We start from the raw sequence: 18,539 nt of genomic DNA on the forward strand, positions 1-18,539 counted from the left end.
TCTACAGAGATCTGTAATTATGTGTTTGTACTTCCAGGGGGGTTTGTGCCACCTAAAGAGTCTACTGCCATGAGGCTGTGGGGGGAGCACTGGCAGCTGACAGCATGTTTTAATTGTAATGATAAAACACAGATTGAAAACTAACATGGGCCAAAATAACTGCAAAACTGAATATTAGCAATACACACTGCTTCACAAATTTACTGGACCACCTGGCACAAAACAAAAAAAGAAAACACAAATATTTTAGAAATCTTTTAATACCTAAATGTGAGTCAGGACACTGAACTTCTTTGAGAAGTCAGGAATTAGTCACACATAACATTCAACCACTAAAACTAAGTAAATAACTGCAACCTTAATTTAAAAAAAAAAAAATGGCAGGCTTGATTCTTTTTCTGCTTTTTTTGTAAAATGGTAAATTTGAAAATTTGTGAATAACAACAATAATTATATTTTAGCATTAATAAATATAATTTACATTAAAGAGTTTACGATTATTGGTGGATTAACCATTACAGAGACAAAACGAAAAAAAGATTTTGGTAATTACCAATACTGTTAATTTAGGGCAGCTGTGGCATAAACCTTACACTGAGCGGTGGTGTAATAAGTTTGTTAAGTGTTGTATTTCACCAAAAAAACCCCAAAAACAAAACAAATAATTATTTGTCTTATTCTTCTTTATCATGTACATCGGCTGTATCCTTCTCTCACTGTATAATACTCTCTTTTCTTTGTAAGACTACACTGAGCAAGTATTGTTTCTAATTAAATATGTGTTGCTATACACTATGTTGACATTTTCTATCAAAATATAAAAGATGTAAGCCACATGCAAATAAGGCCCAAATCAACTGTAACTAACAGCAGTGCACCTATAGTTCATGCAGCCTATTACTGAAACATGCTGCACGCATGACTGAATGTATCGTGTGTTCAACAGGGTCTTAACAGAGTAGTAATAGGAAGACCTTGTTTAATACAGTATGTGTGCTCTGCACTGATGCACAGAATGTTTGAATCAACTGACTGAAATGATCTCTAATAACCTGCTTCAGCAGACTGAGCCTTTTCATGTGCATCACCATCGTCTGCAGGAAAATGTCAGGATTTTTCTGCTATCATCTTCTGTTTGGGCTCTCCAAACAGCGGCTACATCTAAAGTTCCTCTGAGATTACATGTCCGCCTTGCATGCCCAACCCCGGGGAATCCTATTTTACAGAAAATATTGCAGAAGTATTCATCTAAAAAAGAAAAAAACTAGAGGAGGGTGGAGTTCTCTGTGTCACTTGTCTTTGGTTTGGGAATGTATATATTGTAAATATGTACATAGTTAGTTTTTCTTCATGTCCTGCAGGGTTAGGGCCGGCTTTTTAATTTTCCTGCTTGGGCTCCCTAAACCCCCTGACACAACAGGATATATCAACAAAATGTGAGGGTTTTATCACAGTGTATTCAAAAAGCCAGCAGCCACATTGTTCCCTCACTCTGTGTTGGCTTGCTAATTGTCCGCCACAGCACTGATATTGAAGCAACAATAGGCAGACAATGTGAGGATGTGATTTTCCTCTAAAAGCAGTTTTCAGGCTGCAGACATTTTTTCCTCTTGGCAGCTGACTGCTGGCCACTTTTAACCTACAGCAGTTTGTCGCAGCAGCTCAGTGCATAGACAAAAACTGGACATCTGATGACTTGATTATTGGGTTGCTCACGGTGTAGTGTTTCACACCATTAAGTGTTTAGCAGCCTTCTCAGGCGCGATTAAACCCCAGACGAAGACAACACGCAAGGTCCTGAATCAAGAGGAACAACATGGGGAAAAGTGGTCTGAATGTTTCTTTCTTTCATGTAATTCTATAGCAGGCCTATAGGTAAGACCTATTAATCAATTTGCCAAACACATAGATCTCATCAATACTGAATGCACTGTATTGTTCATATTGAAAGTGATACCACTGTGTTTCTGTAAATAAATTGTGTTTTAGTGAAGACTGTGTCTCCTTATTTTGGTCTGCCTACCATTGGGAGTGTGAGTAGATTTCCCCAAAGGATGCCCTGATATTTACATCGAAATATGCTTTAAAATGACACCAATAAATCACAGGTATGTTGAAGCTATCAAATCTATTCATATATTCTTAAGATTTTAGTTTGAAAGCAGTGCTAATTTGAATGAAAAGGACATCAGAACATATTTAAAGCTACATTAAAACTCTGCTTATTTAGGAAAAAGCAGCGACTAACTGTGGGTCGTATACACTTTGCTGAGCCAATGATGCTAACAAGCTTTGAGCTTACTTGGGCTGGTGTGACTCTGCTTTATTCTGTAGTGGAACAATCCGATGAAAATGTAAGGAGGGCTTTACATAATGCAACTTCTGCGCAATACCCTGCACATCGTAAACAAATTTAAGAGCAGATTGTGTCTGCGCTGCTACCAGGAATTGTCCCTGAGGACAATGACAGCTCAGAAGCAATTCTTTCTACCGCCACTAACAAGGGCTGCTATGAGGACATGTTGACAGGTTGCTGTGCCAAACCTTTTTTGGCACTTTTTGGCACAATCACAGCCCTCAGATTTAACTACAGACTATCATCTACAGCATGAGACACTATCCTTCTGAACTGCTATTTATTATAGTTTATTTGCTGCTTAGATGTGAATCAATTTAGACATCAGTCTTTCTGTATTCTCTCTGTATTTATGGATCGTATGTGAATATAAAAACTACCTCAAATCTGCATTCAAAAGCTTATCAGAACCCTGCTGTGTGAAATCCTGTTCCTGTTTAAACGTGTTTGTTGCTCCCAGCATATAAGGCTGCTAAACAACAATAGGGCAGTTAGCTCAGTGTGATGCAGGATACAGCCTGCAGTTGAGTGTATTTGACTTGTGTTTATTATCTTGAATTTAATTGGATTTACTGTATGCCGGTTCAGACACAGCATTTCTGGCAACTGATCGCTGAGCCAATCAATTTTAGCTGCCCCGGCAGGTATTTTATTTTAAATTTCATCTTGATTAAAAAGAATTTGAACTGAAAATAATTAAATAACTAGGCTAATTGGGCTCTGTGACCAAATGAAAAAAGTAACATGATTTTCTACCTATTTTTTTTATTTGCCAGCACATGTCCTGGAGTCTCCTGTGCAGGGATGAGTGGATTCTGCGTAAAATACGCACATATTAATTTAATGGCTGCATGACATTCGACTACCCCCAAAATATATTTGGCCTATGGCTGCATCATCCCCGACCTCTCAAACAGCACGTTCTGCAGTTGTTTTCCTCGTGTCTTTGTACACTCAGTGGGGGTGAAATCTGCCTGGAAAAGGCCGAACAACGCGACATAAACTGCCCGACCGTCCACACCGCCACGTACGAAGTGTTCGTTGAACACCGTGTTCCTCTGTGCACCCCCAGCAGCCCCGAAGCACCCCTGGCATTTGACTGGCACCGGCTTGGAGGTGTCAGTCTAGCGGAAGCAAAGTGAAGTCAGCCACAGAAAGACAGGGGAAGAGCGGAAACAGAGCAGGTTGTCTTTCACAATACAAATCACATTGGTGCAGTTAAAACATTTGTAACAGTGTTCTGTGGCTTATCGAACCACCAGGAAATTAGAATAAATAAATACAATTTTCTTGCTTGCAGTGGAGCTACTTAAAGCAGTTGTAAATAAAGTGTAGTGTTGAGTGCTCCTATAACTTACTGTTACCCTTTTATAAATGATGCTTTTGTGGGCAGTGTTGAGGTCTTTATTTAGAAAAAGTAACTTTAAAAAAAATCAACTTTACGGCAACTGTTCAGCATCTGTTAAATGCATAATGAAATAATGTACCTACCTGGCGCCAGTGGTAGTAGGCTCTGCTGCCTCAAATTGAGCTGATTTCTGAATTTCAAATCAGCAAAGCGTTACATTACTGTCTTACAGAGAAATGTAATGTGATTACAGCAACGTGTTACACTTCAACGTGTTACAGTGCAGTAACACCAAAACTGCTGGTGAGTAGAGGTTGGATCCACAGCAAGGTTACTGATCTCTAATCACTAAGTGGGAGGGGCTGGATAAGGTAGTCTAGTTCTCATGTCCAACTTTTGGAAACAGTGGACAAACCCAAGACTTACTAAACATGTTGGTCACACTTATCCTTTCATCTCTCCATTTCAGGATAAGTGTTAAAAATGAGTGAACGGATAAGCACCTTCAGTTGTGGCCCTTCTTCAATTCACCTCATGCTTTTATTTTGAAAGTCTTTACCGGGAAATTTGTTGTTATTCTGCCTTATCTGACGTGGGTGAATATAGAGTGGCTATGGGCAACCTCAGACAGGTGGAGGAGACGTCCTTAAGCAGCTGAACTGCACCGTGGTTGGACTTAGGGACTGGGCTGGGCTGCGGGACGAGCAGCGGTGGACGCTGTGCACGCTCGGTGCGCGGTTCCTCCCGCAGCTGCTGGATTCACAATATGATACTAAATCCAAAGCATGTTTTGGCTGATTTTCCCATCCTGCGCCTCCTCACACATGCTGGACACTTAAACGTGAACGCGGAGAGGACGAGGGATGTAGTTGCAATGGATAAATGAGGAGTACACATGGACATTATTTTTTTGCCTGAGAATATTTGTTTATAATAACCATCGCTCCCCTGCTTTGGCAATGGAGAACCAAGCAGCCGAGCCGCAGAACTATGAAGATGTACAGAAAAGCGGTTATCTCCGCAAGCATAAATCAATGCACCGGCGATTTTTCGTGCTGAGGGCGGCCTCGGAGCATGGTCCCGCTCGACTTGAGTACTATGAGAACGAGAAGAAATTCCGCAGTAAATCACCTGTGCCCAAAAAAGTCCTGAACCTGGAGACTTGCTTCAACATCAACAAGCGGGCAGATTCCAAGAACAAGCACATGATAGTCCTTTATACCCGCAGCGAGAGCTTTGCCATCGCTGCAGACAGCGAGGAGGTCCAAAATGAGTGGTACCAAGCAATGCTGGACCTCCAGGGCAACTGTAAGATATGAAAAGTGTGATATGATTTCTGCTGTCTGTTTCTGCATCAGGCCTATCCTGCCGTAGGGTATTTGTTCTCTATACACTATTTTGGCTCGGCCATTCTGATGTCTCTGCATATCACCGGCTCGAATTGTTTGAATAACTGTTAGATTTTTTTTTTTTTTTTTTTTTTTTTTTTTAACTACTGTAGTTGTGTAGCCGTTTAATTTAAATGCACCAGGGTAGTCTCAGTAATGCAGTTTGGATGGTGTTGTAGTTTAACCAAGAGGCAGGTGGATCCTATTGAACGGGGCAGATCGACACGCTATGGGCGGCATGTGCTGTGTGTGTTTGTGCAGCACAATCTCAATAAGCAGCGTTTTAATACAGTAATAACCTGCGGATTATTAACCATCATCAAAACATAATTGGATGAATTATACAACATCCGCAAGTAATAATATGAGGTGATCGCGTCTTCTGGCCAAAATGCTGCCCGTTTCATACGATGGTGTGTTTCTGCATGGCGCAGTGGGCATATAGCAACCATCCAAGGGCTGCATCATATAGTAGCAGCCTATCGTGGTGCACTCCGCTGGAGCCCGTGTTTTTGTTTTTCTGCACAGCTCTGACTGCCGTTCGCCTAACCTACATTTCCGTTACACAGTGCTGCTGGTAGGGAGGAGATGGCATCGTTAGTGCGCTCTCACTGGAAATTGTGTTTCTGTTGGTTATCCTCGTGTTTACGTTGTTATCCTTATGCCGGAGCTGAGCACCACCACCCACCCTCCCCGTTCTCCTTTGCATTTTGCAGTTAGTTGAGACTGATGGGCTTGCCCGGCTCTAATATGTTGTTGTGGAACCCTTTACAGATACACATTAGAGTACAGACCCCCATTTTGTTCAGAGTATCGCTCAGGCACAGCCACAATAAAACAATGTCTTTAATACTATGTGTTTTAGTGTGCAGCTGATCGTAATTTGGCCAGGGACTTGCAATAAGAGCTTGAAGCACATGAATATATTATAGCTTATAATAATTTCTGTGGGGTTCATTGCTTTTTTTTTCTGCGGTGGATTGAAGCAAACCAGTAGATTGTTGTTTTGTGAAAACAACACTGACTGTGAGAAAACGAAAAGAATCTGTAATTTGTCATTTGATTGGCACTGAAGGGAATTACAAGACCTTGTTTCACATTTGAGCATGATGCTTTTTAGTAGCTGCTTTCTATAGCTTTTAAGACTTAATTAATTATGTGCTGTAGCTTAAAAGTGATGGTGATAAATTGGTTGCAGCACAGCTGTTTGGCAGTATTCGTGCATATGTCAATTTACTTATGATAGAGAAACAAAGCATTACTTATTAGTGTCATTTTGGCTTTCATTAATATTTCAGCAGACTATGTTTGAATTAAACCCTGACTTTTTTTTCCTGTATAATGTGTGTAGTCATTAAATTCCCTAATTGTTTTATTTATTCTTTACTGTTTTCCTAGGTAAAACCCCTGAAGACTATGGCAGTAGTGGAGAGTGTAGCTCTCCATCTCCTGTTCCAACTTTCAAGGAAGTGTGGCAGGTCAAGGTTTGGCCTAAAGGTCTTGGACATGCCAGGAATTTAGTGGGCATCTACCGGCTGTGCCTAACTGACAAGACAGTCAACTTTGTAAAGCTCAACTCTGATGTGGCTGCTGTAGTGTTGCAGCTGATGAATGTCCGCAGATGTGGTCATTCAGAGAATTTTTTCTTCATTGAAGTGGGGCGCTCAGCAATTACTGGCCCTGGAGAGTTCTGGATGCAGGTGGATGACTCTGTGGTGGCTCAGAACATGCATGAGACCCTGCTAGAGGCCATGAAGGCCCTAAGTGAAGAGTTCCGTCAGCGCAGCAAATCTCAGTCTGTGGGAACATCATGCGGAGGTGGTACTGCTTCAAATCCAATCAGTGTCCCGAGCCGTCGTCATCACCCAAATCTGCCACCAAGCCAGGTGGGATTCTCGAGACGGGCGCGCACAGAGACCCCCGGAACAGGAGGCAGCAGTACGAGCACATCACCTACATCACGCCATGGTTTTCCAAGGGCACGAACAGCCAGCATCGGTGCCAGGTCGGAGGAGAGTGGAGCAAGTGCCAAAGGGACGTGGGCCAGCTCGAGCCCAAGTCTTAATGGATCCTGCTCAACTACTCCGACACTGAGACCCAAGCCCACCAGGGCCCCAACCCCCGCTAAGATTACCCTCAGCCTTGCACGATACACACCTAACCCTGCTCCTTCCCCTGCACCAAGTCTATCCTCCAGCTCTGGTCATGGTTCAGAGTGCGGCCTAGTGGGGGCAGCAGTGGGAGGCATGACAATCTGCTCTTACCCTCGTGTATCACAAAGAGTTTCTGTTTCAGGTTCACCCAGTGACTATGGATCCTCGGATGAGTATGGTTCCAGCCCTGGTGAACACTCTCTGCTCCTACCAAGCCTGTCTGGACATCACGTACATGGAGAAGGCGCCTCCAGCTATATAGTCATGGGACAGCGAGAAAGTCTACTTGGTTCCCATCATCGCTCCAAAGGCAGACGTATACTGCGGCGTTCATCCAGTCGTGAATCAGAGGCAGAACGCAGACTGCTCAGTAAAAGGGCTTCCCTGCCTTTGGCATCTCATGAACGACTGGCTCCGCATAGAAAAGATGAAGATGATGAGGATGATGAAGAATATGCCGTCATGTCGCAGAGCGCTAACAGACAGCAAGTTGATTTGCACCACGGCTCAAGCAGTCTGACAGTTGGGGGTGGGCAACTTGATGTAGTAGGGGAGAATAGGAAGAGGGCTGACAAAAGCAGGGGAGAAGTGGACACAGGGGCAGCTGTGGATAGTGGCTATATGTCAATGTTGCCTGGAGTGACGTCCCCTCCTGTTTCACTCTCTCTCTCAATAGGTATGTCTGACACCAGTGCTAAACCTGGGGCAGATGACGAATACATGGCCATGACCCCCAACAACAGTGTGTCCCCTCCTCAGCACATCCGCCAGCCCAGTTCAGAGGGCTACATGGTCATGTCTCCTAATAGCAGCAGCTCCACAGACCTGCATGGACTGGGCATGTGGGATAGCAGGGGCAGCATGGAGAGCCGGGCTGCCAGTGACTACATGAACATCTCACCTGTGAGCAGCCGCTCTGCCTGCAGCACACCGCCTTCCCATCCTGAGCAGCACCAACTTCAACCAAAAATGTTTAATTCCTACTTCTCCCTGCCACGAGCTTATCAACATACTCTCTATACTCGCTTTGAGGACGACTTGAACAAAGGAGAAGGGAAAAAAGAAAACAGCGGACATGATAGTGCTGGAAGGGGAGGAGGAGTTGGATATAGCAAGAGAAACAAAATTGCAATGGGCCCCGCAGGAGGCTGCCAACTTTCCATGTCTTCCTCTTCCTTCTCCTCTAGCTCAGCCAGCAGTGAAAGCCTGGAAGACAAGTCCATGTCAGCGGGGAGAGGGTTAAGTTTATTAAGAACCGGAGCAGAATACAAGAGTGCAGGGACGAGCATGAAAGAGGGGCGTCACCACCAAAAACGTGCATCGAGTAGTAAGAGTCCAAAGCAGCAAAGGCGGGGTCGTCCCCTCAGCGTGTCTTCAGACATTACTAAAGCAAACACCCTGCCCAGGGTTAAGGAGAATCTGCCGCCATCAGTGTCTCAGAATGTTGGTGAGTATGTCAGTATTGTCTTCAAGGAAAACAGTAAATATGACAAGGGACGATGTGCAGGGTCTGAACATTTACAGCCTGTGATCCATGGAACCCTCCGGCCTGTGAATCAACCACTCCTCTGCCATGATAGTCCTGCTAACCTTCCCCGTAGCTTCTCTGCACCATTGTCCACCTCTGCTGAGTATGTCAGCATGGATTTAGGGAAATCCTCAACACCACTGACTCATGTTAGATCCACATTCAGCACCCAACAGGGCCCACCAGCTGTTGCCCCCAGGTCCCAACGTGAATATGGCACATCGTCCCCTCTGGCCGCAGAGGGCAACGTGGGGTACAGAACGAAAATAAAGGCAGCATCAGTGCTGACAGAAGTCCCACCTCCATTTATGGACAACAAAGGTTCAGATCCCAGCACTTCAGCACGACCTGCCATCCACTCTGGTCAACCCTTATCTGTGGAACAGGAGACAGGTTTGGGCTTTTCACCAGTCAAGTCCTTCAAGTCTCCTGAGCGGAGCAGCAGACTGGTCCGAGGTGACCAGCAGGGACGCCTGGGCCACTGCTCAGAGACATTTAATTCACCCCCCTTACTACCACGCCACGCATCCTCTTCTACCTCCCTCTTCCCAGAGGGCAGCCAGGCAGCAAGCCATCGGCATGGTTTGGACTGCTCACTGTGGGAGAGCGGGCAGGCTGCTAGTATGTCTGCCACACCTCCACCTCAAGCCTCCACCTCATCTGCAGAACAAGGCCTTAACTATATTGACCTTGACTTGGCCATTAAGGAGAGCCCTCAAGCTGGAGTGGAGCACACCTCTTCTGCCTACAACATGGGAGGAAGCGCTATGGGTAGCAGTGCTGGCTCCAGCCTCAACACTTACGCCAGTATTGATTTCTATAAATCAGAAGAATTGAGAGCACACCAGAACAGTAGAAAGGATGGTCAAGGTAAGTGCCTATGAGCGCTGCAAAGCCAATTCATCTTGAATTGTGTATTACTTGTTGAGTGAAAAGTTCTTTAGTGTTAATAAAAATTAATTGTTTAAATATCTTGTAGATACAATGATAGTTATAACTGGTTTTTATCATGGCTGGAGATATCCAGCTGGTGGTGTCAGTTCTGGCCTCACAGCTACAGCTACTATATTCGGTGTGTGGTCATCACTCGAGTTGGTACGAGAATTCCTTTGATATAGAAAACATTTCAAATCTAAATTTTTTTCTGATGTGATTTCTGAAATTGAGGAGGAAAATGTCTGTCAATCAAATACGATTCAAGTGTCATCCATACAATTAATTCATTTAGTTTTAAAAAACAAACAAACTTGATAACCTCTGATTAACAGCACTGTTCATTTAGATAAAAAAGTGAAAAAGAAAATGTATTTGTTTTAGTTGTTATGTTTTTAGATATTATTGTGTTGCTTTTCTTGGTCACCTATGTTACATCTTAACAGCAAGAAAATGAGATCAGCTGTAATTGTCTTTGATGTTTAAATAGGTGAAAGGACAAGCTTTATGATTCCTGGTAATATTTGTCTAGCGAAAACTTTTGATGTGTTGTGCATAATCCACAGACAGAGCTCATGTCTGGGTCTTAGTCACTCCTTTTCTTTTCATCTTTCACTGATGTGTACCTTGGCTTCGAGCTGGTGGGTAGCACCATATTTCCAGTCTGTGGGTTGTCTGTAGAGTCTCTTATTATCACAAGTGGGTGTTCAGAGAGCAGAGCCAATTGATTTGTCTGCTGGTAATGAGCCATTTCACATAAATGGAGGTAGAGGGGACAGAACGCAAGCAAGGTGTTTATATTTATGTGTGGGTGTCCTGTTGGCTGCTGCATTTCACATGGCAGCTTCGAGGTTTCCCTCACATTGCTCAGATGACAATTATTAAATGGTTAGTGACTGAATTCAATTTTTTTGATGGATGTACATTAAAGTGTTTCAGAGATCCATCTACATGCCAGAAAATAAACTGTTAAAAGCTGTAAAAAAAAAAAAATACAGGTTAAAGTTAATATTTGTGAGAGGACTATTGATGTCCAGTTGACACCTAAATAATTTTGCTATTATCACATTACTTCACCTCTTCCAACTGAATTCCAGTTACATGCGTTAATTAAGTGTTTATTACAATATTATAATAATATTAAAATATTTACTTGTGCTCTATGCTTTAGTCGCTGCTGCATTTTGAACAAAGTGCAGACGTACATGTGAACATAGCTGAGGATATTTCAGCTCTCCCTCAGTCTAAAAGTAACATTATCATCATTATTATCATTTTTGATCCATGTGCAGCAATAGGAACAATCTTTTTGCTATCCTCAGAGACCTTCACATGCTCAACAAGTAAACAGGTACTGGACGCCCTGTAGTGGCCATCATTATCTAAAATAATATTAAGCTGCAATGATTAATTTCACCTATTAAAAAAGGTCCACTTAGCTAAAACCTACAGGCTCTAATCCTATCTCTATGAAGGATATAGTATAATATTTAAGCCCACACATCTACAGAATATGTTCATCCAAAGATTTTAAGAAATTAAGGGGGGAAAAAAAAATCATCTTTTTCTCAGCTGAATGGTAAAGCAAGAAATGTAGTGCACAAAGCTGCAAGCATATCAAGGTAGGCACAGCCAGAGTGTTGAGGCGGCAGACAGATATTTGACACTAACAGTGCATGGGGCAAGTGGTTAGACTGACTCAGAGCTTCTCAAACCGCACTTTCATTTATTTGCTCTCCTTTCCGAGCTTATCTTGATTAAGTATTTGCGGTTGCACCACGAGATTATTCTTTAATGAATTTATTTTGTGGGATCCTTTTCTACAGGTTACAAGCGATAAACCTCGTTGGTGCCATTGGCTTCATTTTCCTGACATGATCAGAGAATGAGGGCAGTGAGTTCTTGTTGCTGAGGTGGATCATAAAAGGGAGAAACATATGAAAATGCCTGGAACTGATAAAGCTGCACACAAAGACACACAATATTGACATCTGCAACAGGGTGCATAAAACCAATCAGAAAATCCTTTTAGAAAGATATCTGGGGTCATGTGATATTTACCCAACCAGCCAGCAGGAGCTCTAGATTAAACAAAAGCAATATGCTTTGGTGACTACGGTGTACGATTTAAGTTCATGCCTGTCTTTGATTCTTTACTTCCAGACTGTTGATCTCCATCTTCGTCTTGGATCTTAGCGTGACGCCGGAGAAAGAGTCCGTCAGGGGATGGTTGGCAGCCCAATCTGTTGCCACAACAGAACTGTACACTAGAGTCTGAACACTGAAACCCCGGAAAACTCATCCCCATCCCGTCTGCTGTTTTCTGTCAACCAAATGTGTGCCAAACACACACACACACACACACACACACACACACACACACACACACACACACACACACACACACACACACACACACACACACACACACACAGTCACAGGGTAAGAAAAAGTTTTTTTTTTTACCTTGTTTTAATTAAAAAAAAGAAAATTTGATCATTTAACTTAGCATAGATAAAGGATGACAGTTGACAGGTGGCCATTATGTTGTTCGTGGACAGCCTGTTCTTTTTTACCTACTTGATCTATATTATCATGTAAACTAACGCTTGCATTTCAAAACCACTTTCAGGGAATCTCAGAAATGTCCTTATTTAAAACACATTTGCTTCTAATTGACGATTGAGCCGGTCTACTTGAATCGCGTAACTCAAGATTCAAAATGGCAGCTGCTATGTTGACACGGTCTCAGCTAAACTCTGGAGTGTTAATTATTGGATCCTGTGGTTTTTGCCTTTGTATTGTTATTTATGCCACACGGTCCTTTATCCTTGTAAGTTAAAAGATCATCAAACTAAGAAGGAATATGCAGTTGTGCAGGGGTTTCACACACATACACACCCTGCCACTGTAAATGTATTTGATTTAGCATATACAGTTGCACACACACACAAAAAAAGCCTTTATACTTATTGACTGCTGGTTTTGTGCTACTGAATTGACTTCAAAATGTGCTTCTTTCTGAAGGCAGTGTATGGAGTTGGCAATGAATTTATGCTATAGAAATGAAAATATAGTTTCCTGTCAGTTTTTTCAGACAATAGGAAAGCGGTTGTGTGAAAATCCCACATAGCTTATGCAATCTTTCTGAAATGCATTAGAGTGTAAAGCCTGTGTTTTTCACACAGAATTCAGCTTTATCCCCGAAGCTCCACATGTGTACTCGCACATGATATATGTTTATGTAGCCACATAAACTTAACATGTCCTATCATATTATGTGGTTCATTTTCAAATGTAGTTGTTATGAAAGCCTACTGAGTGCTACTCGTGGTATTTTAGGGTATTTAATAGATTTACTTATACACTATGTGGTGCTCAAGGTTTGATAAGAAATTCACAGTCCCCTTTATCCTTTATTCCCAAACCTAAGTGACAGTTTAATAACCTTCAGTAGCTGCAGCGAACATAAGAAAAGTAATTTCATTGGATTCACATATGCTGTATTTGTTTTACAGCAAAAATCCAATAGAAGTCATACAAAAACCTTAGCTGCCATGCAGGCATTTTATGGATTGATGTCACATAAATTCTGCAGAGAAAAGGTGCATAGATGCACAAAAATGAATTAATTATTCACGAATGAGTGAAACATTTAATAAAAATGAACAGATTAACATGATATTCTTGCTTGTCTGCTTTGGCATAGCAGAAAAATGTCTGACTCGTGTCAGGCATGTATTAAGAACACTAATTAGATTGTCAGTAAATATGGAGAACACATAACAGACATATTTGCAATTGAACAAAAAAAAACTGCTTTTTTTTTTAAAGGCTTAGTACATCAATCATGAATATTCCATTCTGGCTCTTCTTTATGTTTGATTAAGAAGGCTCACTAAGTAAACAGTCATTACACATGTGAACTGAGCACATGTGATATTGCTCTGCTTTCTAATGAACTTGGGCGCTCCAATTATCCCCCACTACTCAGATTGCACTTGATCGGTTGAGGCTGGCACATGACTGTCAAATTACACAATTCGTGAAGCACACAGCCGAACTTGTTGGAAATGGTCTCACGTCTCAAAAAAGTTGGGACAGAGTCACGTTTACCACTGTGTAGCATCCCCTCTTCAGTCCATAAATATCTGGGAACTGAGGAGAGCAGCTGCTGGACTGGTATAGGATTCTAGCTGCTCAACAGTTCTGTGTCTTCTTTGTCGTATTTTTTGCTTCACGGTGCACTAAATGTTCTGGTCTGGGCTGCAGGCAGGCTGGTTCAGCACCCAGATTCTTCTACTACAAAGCCATGCTGTTGTAATAGATGCAGCATGCAGATTAGCATTGTCTTACTGAAATATCCGAGCCAGATGGTCCCTCTCCTCTTTAGTCCAGAGGACACTGCATCCATGTTTTCCAAAAAGAATTTCAAATTTGGATTTGTCTGACCACAGAGCAGTTTTCCATTTTGCCTCAGTCCATTTTAAATGAGCTTTGGCCCCGAGAAGATGGCAGTGTTTCTGGATCATGTGTGCAAATGGCTTCTTCTTTGCATGACAGAGCTTTAACCTGCATTTGTGGGTGTTACGGTGAACAGTGTTCACAGACAGGGATTTCTGGAAGTGCTCGTGAGCCCATGCAGTGATTTCCATGACAGAATCATTCCTGTTTTAAATGCAGTGCTGCCTGAGGGCCCAAAGATCACACGTATCCAATATTTGTTTTCAGCCTTGAGCCTTGCACACAGAGATTCCTCCAGATTCACTGAATCTTTTAATGATATTATGTACTGCTGATAATGAGGTATTCAAACTCTTCATAATTCTACATTGAGGAACATTATTCTGAAATTGTTCCACAGTTTGTAGACATAGGTTTTTTTGTTTTTGCAGATTCTGAGAAACTCTGCCTCTCTGAGCTGCTCTCTTTATATCCAGTCATATTAGTGACCTGTTGCCAGTTAACCTAATTACTTGCAAAATGTTCCTCCAGCTCTTTCTTTTTGGCACCACTTATTTTCCAGCCTTTTGTTGCCCCTCTCCCAACTTTTTTGAGACGTGTTGCCGCCATCAAATTCAAAATGACACATAGTTTTCATCAAATAGAAAAAATGTCTCAGTTTAAACATTTGGCACGTTTTCTATATCTGTTCTACTGCAGATAAAATATGGGTTTGTGGCATTTTCAGATCATTGCATTTTATTTTCACGTACATCCAACTTTTTTGGAATTTAGACCTCAAGCTGATCAAAAACATTTTGAACTGTTGTGTAGCACAAAATCACTGAAAATGTCAAAGTGTAAACACTTTTTGCAACTGAGCTTTTCTATCAGAACTGTATATTATACTATAGTGTATACTATAGTATAGAATAACAGAAATTATAGTACATGCTGTACTTTTTCTCATTTGCATAACAGTTAACACAATTCTTATATAAAGTGACACATTACAATGGTATATAAAATATACAGTATACATATATTGATTAATACTATTTAGCCTATATATATATATATATATATATATATATATATATATATATATATATATATATATATATATATATATATATATATATATATATATATATATATATATATATATATATATATATATATATACATACATATATACACACATATATATACATATATACATATATATATAGTACTTTATAAAGTGCCTCATTTTTGATTGTAGCTGTTTTTACACAGGTAATCTTAAGAAGGGTTGTGAAAATGAAAAAAACAAAACAAAAAAGTGTTATTTCTCACCTGAGTGTACATTGTGCATATGTTGATCTAGAGAAAACAGACTGGGAACTTATATTGCTATCATTCAACCATAATCAAATTGCCTTACTGTGTTTAGAATCAGAAACATGAAAACAATCTCATGCTCTTTTTTGCAGTGCCTAACACTTCAGCCACAATGTAAGCACACATCCTCACTCATGTGTTTGGCTTTATCAAGCTGTGGTTTGGCCAAAAAAAGAAAAAGCAAACCAAAAAAAAAAATTAAGAAAAAATAAAGAGAAGAGAAGCTCAGCTTTTCATCTCGGTATATTCACACGTTGGGATATGTCCACTTCTGCCCCAACTCTCCACTTTCTTTCCTCTTGTCCACTACCAACCAGCCACTTATTCATACTGAAGACTTTAATGTAAAATTGTATTTAATCTCTTTTGTATTTTATATTCCCCTGTCTCTATACACTGAGAAGAAATTAATACAGCTGCTTGGTTTGAACCCCCCGAAAAAAATCACGAGACAAAGGGTGAAGCCAATCTGCTGCTTATCTGGGCTAAAACAGTATTAACACTCTCGTGTATTGTTCTTATTTTTTGGATGTGGATTCAGATCCCAGAAGGTGTGAATAGTACTACTTCTCTGTCACGCTTTCTTTCTCTCTCAAACATGAGACTTGGTCTAAACTATGAAACAGTGCCATTCCTGCTCCCACACATTACTTTCTCATTTATTCCATTTGTAATCTGCTGCTGTCAAACCGATTGCCAAAAAGATCTTAAAAAAAACTATTTAAAGATCATAAATGTAACTTAAGAAAAAATTACTTTTTCACAAGATGTTGGGCCAAAAAAAGGCGTTAAAATTCAAATGAAGTCAAAGTTTGTGTTACGGAAGGTTTTCTGAAGGTTTTGTGACTTATAGTTGATGACTGCTTCCATACTGGATACAGTATCACTACTGGCAGGTTGAGCCACATTAGTGAAACTGTGCACTGAATAAGGATGTGTTGTTTGCAAATATAAAAGAAAGGATCAGCTCTATGTTGTGTTGCAATGCCGAACTCTTGCAACAACTAACCTCTCCAGGGCTCTGGCTTGCATATACAGGGTACAAACAAAGATGACTTTCTTGATGTAGTATTTTTGACACTGGTAGATTTTCCCACATTTAGAAAATTTGATTTGTCACTAGCCAAATAATTGCGATCCTGCCGCTTGCATGCTGTTAAACTTGAAAGCAAATGTGTGTGTTTTAATCCTGTAGGTGAAAATTTCCACTTAGTTTACTGTCCTCACTCCAGATGTTCCTCACCGACTGACCCAGCCCTCCACTCACATCTGAAAGGACACAAGTGCCTGGCTGTGAATACTCATATCTGGCCATTAATCAGTTATCATTCTCAGTGTGTATACACACACCCAAAAGAAATTTCAAGTCTTCCTCACATTTAGTTTATGTTCAGTTAGAGGTGTCAGCGACACATGGCCAACATTTCCTTTGTAACAGACTTGTCTGTGGTGCCAAAGTTTTGTGTGTGATCCCACAGGGTTAAGGACCTCTGTCCCCAAACTAACGCAAAGGATAAATCTGTTTTTTACAAATTAGTCAGCCACTTATCAGTCTGTTTTTAATCCTGTGTGGTAAAAAATATTTATATATTTTATTCAGCACTGCCCACTACTTCTAGCATTTTTGGTCAATACTGAGAACTTTAACAAATCCATACAAATACTTTGACTAGTTCCACTTTTATAAGTTGTGTTACTCTTTTATTGGGGCGACCTTTTATAATCTCTTGGTTATTCCTTCAGTGCAGCTCGTCTAATTGGGGATTACAGAGATTCTCTGACTGTACCTCATAATCTCGTGTCCGAGCAGACGCAACAGTTGGCAGTAAAGCCCCTTGGAGAGTCTGAGAATAGTTCCTGAGGGACACATAAATAAAAGCTATAGATTGGGGTAAATATCATTTAACTCATTGCGTATTCAAAACTACGTGAGCAGCGTGAGGCTCCCTGCAATGTTTCCACTCTCGTGACATATAGCTGTCATACAAAATGTTTCTCATCTGCCAATCATCTGAAATCTGCCAAGTATTTTGTTTTGGTGAACTACGGAGAGTCACGTTGTCTCTTCTTGATATTTTATAAGAACATGCTGTTGAAGAGGAGGCGTATAAATTGCTCAACAGAACTCTAAGTGTGGGAAATGATACTGTATGTACAATCAGGATAGTGATTATAATTACAATGGAAGAGCATTGTATGTATTTTAAATCTATTGATACTACTTTGATAATGATGTAAAATGTACAGAGGCTGAACAGGAACTATAGGTATGTAAAGTATACTGTGTATAGAGGAGTTTGCTCCAGGGGTGGGATGGGCATGGGGGTTCATTCTGTTCATGGCGAAATTGTTTAAAACAGAATATTGATGATTCTTGTCTGTGATGTAGACAACGTCAATGTTTTTTTTTTGTTTGTTTGATTTTTTTTTTTTATAAAAGACAAAGTTATATGGACAAATGAGAAAAATGTGTCTTTTATTGACTCTGTGCCTGAAGTTAAATATCAGTCTTGACATGGTGTTATGATCAACCGAGTCTAGACTGAGTTTTAAAGGATAAGACAGTGGACAGAGGGCGCATGTATTTAATCCCAGCCGACTCAGTTTAAACAGATGGTATTTTGGCACCATTTGAGTTCATAAAGGTAAATAACAACAGCGCAATGTTTTCTGTTATTTGACTTCTCTATGAAGGTGAAGAGGAGGAAATGAGCAGTAGAGCTGCTAATGAACATTAACAGCTAACTATCTTTAAAAAGTTAAATATCAGTTCAAAGTTCCTCCATAGTGTCTTTGCCTCTATAGAGAAACACCACAGAAATAAAACACAAATCAGATTTAATATTACCAAACTATGCAGGAAATTCAACTTAAATTAAATAATTGTTTGCTGCAATTTCTGTCAGAGCTCCACAGGTTGTTATTGTTTGATGTAGAAGCATCAAACAGCCAGTAGAGGGTGTATGATGACAATAACTTGAAATGGGCTGCTATCTCAAGACCTAGC

At 40.8% G+C, this 18,539-nt stretch overlaps 1 protein-coding gene across 1 annotated transcript; it reads left to right on the plus strand.

The window, feature by feature from the left end:
* The first annotated feature begins 4,651 nt into the window (after positions 1-4,651).
* Positions 4,652-12,060, plus strand: LOC115792525 (insulin receptor substrate 1-B). Its single transcript, XM_030747090.1, has 3 exons — positions 4,652-5,012; positions 6,491-9,643; positions 11,870-12,060. Exons 1-3 carry the CDS (start codon positions 4,664-4,666, stop codon positions 11,875-11,877), a joined length of 3,510 nt encoding a protein of 1,169 aa, XP_030602950.1. The 5' UTR covers positions 4,652-4,663; the 3' UTR covers positions 11,878-12,060.
* The last annotated feature ends 6,479 nt before the right edge of the window (positions 12,061-18,539 follow it).

This window comes from Archocentrus centrarchus, chromosome 14 (assembly GCF_007364275.1).
Source record: "Archocentrus centrarchus isolate MPI-CPG fArcCen1 chromosome 14, fArcCen1, whole genome shotgun sequence".
Taxonomy (NCBI): domain Eukaryota; kingdom Metazoa; phylum Chordata; class Actinopteri; order Cichliformes; family Cichlidae; genus Archocentrus; species Archocentrus centrarchus.